General features: G+C 39.3%; 1 protein-coding gene across 3 annotated transcripts in view; it reads right to left on the reverse strand.

Moving 5' to 3' along the window:
- Positions 1–384: 384 nt before the first annotated feature.
- LOC108969575 (transcription factor Sp9) overlaps positions 385–4,156 on the reverse strand; it is a 67,021-nt gene continuing 63,249 nt past the window's right edge. For 2 of the 3 annotated variants that reach the window (XM_018934497.1, XM_018934410.1), the window contains 2 exons: positions 2,785–3,092; positions 385–2,672 (listed from right to left, as the gene is read on the reverse strand). In XM_018934497.1, the coding sequence (XP_018790042.1) occupies positions 1,274–2,672; positions 2,785–3,092 (1,707 nt within the window). In that variant the 3' untranslated portion in view covers positions 385–1,273. The remainder of the gene's footprint in view (positions 2,673–2,784; positions 3,093–4,156) is intronic. The other variant, XM_018934579.1, reaches the window with a different exon arrangement.

The raw sequence follows: 4,156 nt of genomic DNA on the forward strand, positions 1-4,156 counted from the left end.
AAAATCTAACGCCAAAAAGGACGAATGCTTTTATAATACAAAGCTGTACCATTTGCCTGCACATTCACCATATTTCATTTTCATAAAATTAACATTTTTGTTTTAGTTTCGAATGCCATAAAATTAGAAAGTAGTATTTTGGTCTTTAAACTAAGCAAGCTAGAATTTTTAAATTTACATGTTAAATATATTTAATATTTATTTAGTTGCAGTTGCATTTTGTCATTACATAAAATTTACGTTATTTATATATTTAAGTTTTTTAGCTAAAAATCAACAATATTTATTAAATTTATTTTCTTAAGATTCTTAGTTTTAGTTTTATTCAAAAACTAGCTATGCACTAAGGATATAATAAATTTTATTTGTATTTATGTGCAGTGTATTTCTTCTATATTATTTGTTTAGGTTTTTTGTTTTTATTTTTTTTATTTTTATAAATAGGGTTAAGCAAGATATTTATATGATTAGTTTAGCAAATGAAGCCCATCGCTAAATTATAATTTGTCTTTAAATTTTGATTTATTTCATTTAAAAGTTCCTTAACACTCCTTAACACTTAACTTATCAAAAGGAGCAGAAGCAAATTCCAAACAATGAGTGACTCATATGCTTATAGATTATAGGCTTAGCGTTTTCGAAAGCACATTCTAGCTGAGTTAATGCAACATTTAAATGTTTATTTTCTATCAATTGGACTAGAAATTTTTTTCCTTGCATTACCCGTTGCAACAAGTGATATTTTTTTCGAAATGAATAAGGTTAATTAATTGTTGATAAAAGATTTCTTTCTTGTTTGTTTTTTTTTTTTTTATTTTAAATATTTGTGGTGTCGTTTTCTTTTTTTTTTGTAAAATATTTAAACGATTTATATTCTTAATGTTTACAACATTGGTCCCTCAATATCTTTCGCAGCTATTTACAAAATTTTCTCCGACTTCATATTTGAAACGAAAAACATTTCGATATTTATTTTTTTGTTTAGTTGTACATAGAGTATAGCATTTTTGATTGTTTCACTATATAGTACGATATTTTTAACAACACATTGTTACAAGCATTATTTACAATAGAGTTTGTATACCAACATGTTTCAACCTAACCCGCACGTAACCACTTCCTCCCTTCAAAGATTATGACTTCCTTCGCCTATTAGACCTTCATTCGTTTTTTATGTCAACTTCACTCCACACATTAGTTGCCGCATTAGTAGACCGTTGGACCCATTCCGAGCGCCACCTCAATTGGTGAACAGAAAGGGTCCCAATGACCCTCAAACCATTGGTGGTTTAATATCCACCAAAGTGCTGTGATGATCTAGTCCCGGGCTGGGCGCTGAATTGCCAACCAAATGATGATGGTGATGATGATGCAAATGAGCATGCGCATGTTGCTGTTGTTGATGATGTTGCAATTGCGCTTGCGCCTGTGCCTGTGCCTGGGCTTGCGCTTGTTGCTGCTGCTGCTGTTGATGATGTTGTTGCTGAGCGTGCAGCATTACTGGTGAACCGCCAGCCATATTGTGCGGTGATGACAGATGCAAGCCGCCGGTCAATAGTCCACCAGTTGGTGTTGTATTTCCACCGCCGCCTGATTGATGCGAATTGGGCGTGCCGGGATGACTGCCATTGCCAGTTTGATGTCCGTTGCTACCGCTCAGACCATTTGATTCGCCAGATTGGTTGCCAGGCTCCTCCGAATCGCTGCATGACTCCGACGAACCCTTCTTCATGCTGCCACCCTGACCGGTAGCGTTGTGTGTCTTTACATGCTTAGCCAGGTGATCGCTGCGCATAAACCGTTTGTTGCAGATGGGGCAAGCGAACCGCTTCTCACCGGTGTGCGTGCGCAGATGACGTTGTAGTTCATCGGATCGTGTAAAACGTTTGCCACAGAAAAGCCAATTACAAACGAACGGTCGCTCACCAGTGTGCCAACGCAAATGCGCTTTCAAATGCGAAGTCTTGCCGTACACTTTGCCACACCCAGGTATGTGGCACGAGTGTATATTCTTCTTGCGCAGGTGCACGCCAGCTGGACCCAAGCGCTCAGCTTCCTGACAATTCGGACAATCGCATGTGGCGCGACCTGCATAACGTCTCTGTGAACGTGGCGATGGTGTTGAAGGCGTTGATGCTTGCGGCGAGGCCGCAGTGGAGGCGGCCGACGGTGAACTATGTGGCAGCGAGAAACCACCCACACCTTGACCAGGCAACATACTTTTGTATGTGTCTTGTAGTAGATGTTGGCCAGAGCCTAACAGATGTGCCGTATTTGAAAGCGAATGCGACAGCGCAGAAGAATAGTCTGAGCCGGCGGCTGTGGCGTAGTTGGCCATGGTTGAATGCATACCAGCGCCACCCATATCTAGCCAACTGCCAGCAGCGCTGTGCATATCCCACCAACCGGAGTTGACGCTTGCTGCCTCGGCCGCTTTATGCGCTGATGCGGTAACCGCATTAAAGGGCCAATCATATGGATGACGTGAATAGACCGAGCCGAAAGTAGCGCCCTCCACTTTGCCCAACAAACCCTGATGCATGTGGTGATTGTCAGAGACCATGCTGCCACTAGGGCTGCTCGTATTCGGAAAGTAGAGATCGCTACCATAAGCTGAGGGATTACTAACAGCAGCGCATGATGAAGGAATCGGGCGACTGTAAGGATAAATGCTGAAATTATTATCAGTTATAAGTATCGTTGCTCAATTGGTGGTATGCGGTGGAAAAGTGGATAACAGGAGGAAGGTGTGAAGGTATTTGGTACTTTGCAATAAGCGCTTACCTAGCGGTGATGTTGACCATTGTATTGATGCTGGACGACGGCAAACTGCGTGAGGAGGCAGCTGATGAGACGCCGCTCAAACCCAAATTACTACTCGACGAACCCGACGACGACGAAGCGGAAGAGATGGTACAAGGTGAGTGCTGACCTCCAGCAGCACTACTCGACGGTGAAGTGGGACTTTTCTTCCACGGATGAAAACCTTTTCCCACAGCTGCATCGGCAAGAGGCGGTGGAGACTTACTAGACAATTTATTGCATTGTGCGGCCAACATTGCTAGCGGTGTGCCACGCAGACTAGGATGATCCTGCAGTGAAAATAATAAATAAATTAATATTTTTATAAACTTATAATAACTCGAAAAAATTTTTAAAATTAATTGAAAAACATAAACAAGCAATAGATTAATCCTAACTTCAAAAAAACAACGATTAACAGCAAGCTTTTGTGGTAAGAGCAATCAAAAGACAGTAAAACAAATTGTTGAAGAAGCGTGAGAATATTCCACGAAGTACAAACCAATTTCAAACTGATCTGAATACAAATTGGATATGTTCAATAAAAAATAAAATCTGCACAAGGTTGGTCACACACGGTGCTTCGACAAGAGCTTCAAGTTAAAATAAATACATTTTGATTTGTTCACTAAATCTAATTTGATTGCTACGCCAACTCAATTTCCTCTCGCAAACATATGACTACTACAAACAAAAAATCTAACCAACGTAGTAGCAAATCCTCATCACGCAGCTGCCCCACCAATTATCCATTCATACTTCTACACCGATTTTTTGATTTATTCTATTTGAAAACGCCGCCGCCACATACCAACAACACACCTAACATTTGCTCAGAAAGAGTCTTCGAACAGTCAACAAGAGGAAGTCATTAAGATCCCAAATAGCGTTGAATTCAAAAACAAAAAAGAAAGAGGAATTACGAGTGTAGATGAGGATATAGATTTTTGACTTCATTGCCGTGCAGCACTTGAGTAGCGAAACGAAAGAACGTAAATCCTGACACTTGTTGGAAATTCTTGGAAAAAGTGTACTTATATTTTATTGGCGCCGAATTAAGTTGCCTTTTCATATTTCATCTCTATGTGAGACATCAAATTTATCAACATTTTTGATGTATGGGTTTTGTAATAATTGCTTTCTCACCATAGTTTTTAATTACACACAAGTTTGTTCTATACTTATTAGAATGTGAGAATGATTTAGGCCCTCTATGTTGTGTTTTTTAATTATTAAAAGAAAAATTTTAAATATCACGCAATTGGTTTCAGAGACTTAAGAACAAAATTTTTTTATTTTTTAATTACACACAAGTTTGAACTATACTTATTAGAATGTGAGAATGATTTAGGCC

Source organism: Bactrocera latifrons, unplaced genomic scaffold (genome assembly GCF_001853355.1).
Source record: "Bactrocera latifrons isolate USDA-ARS-PBARC rearing strain unplaced genomic scaffold, ASM185335v1 scaffold_0, whole genome shotgun sequence".
In the NCBI taxonomy this organism is placed as follows: Eukaryota; Metazoa; Arthropoda; class Insecta; order Diptera; family Tephritidae; genus Bactrocera; species Bactrocera latifrons.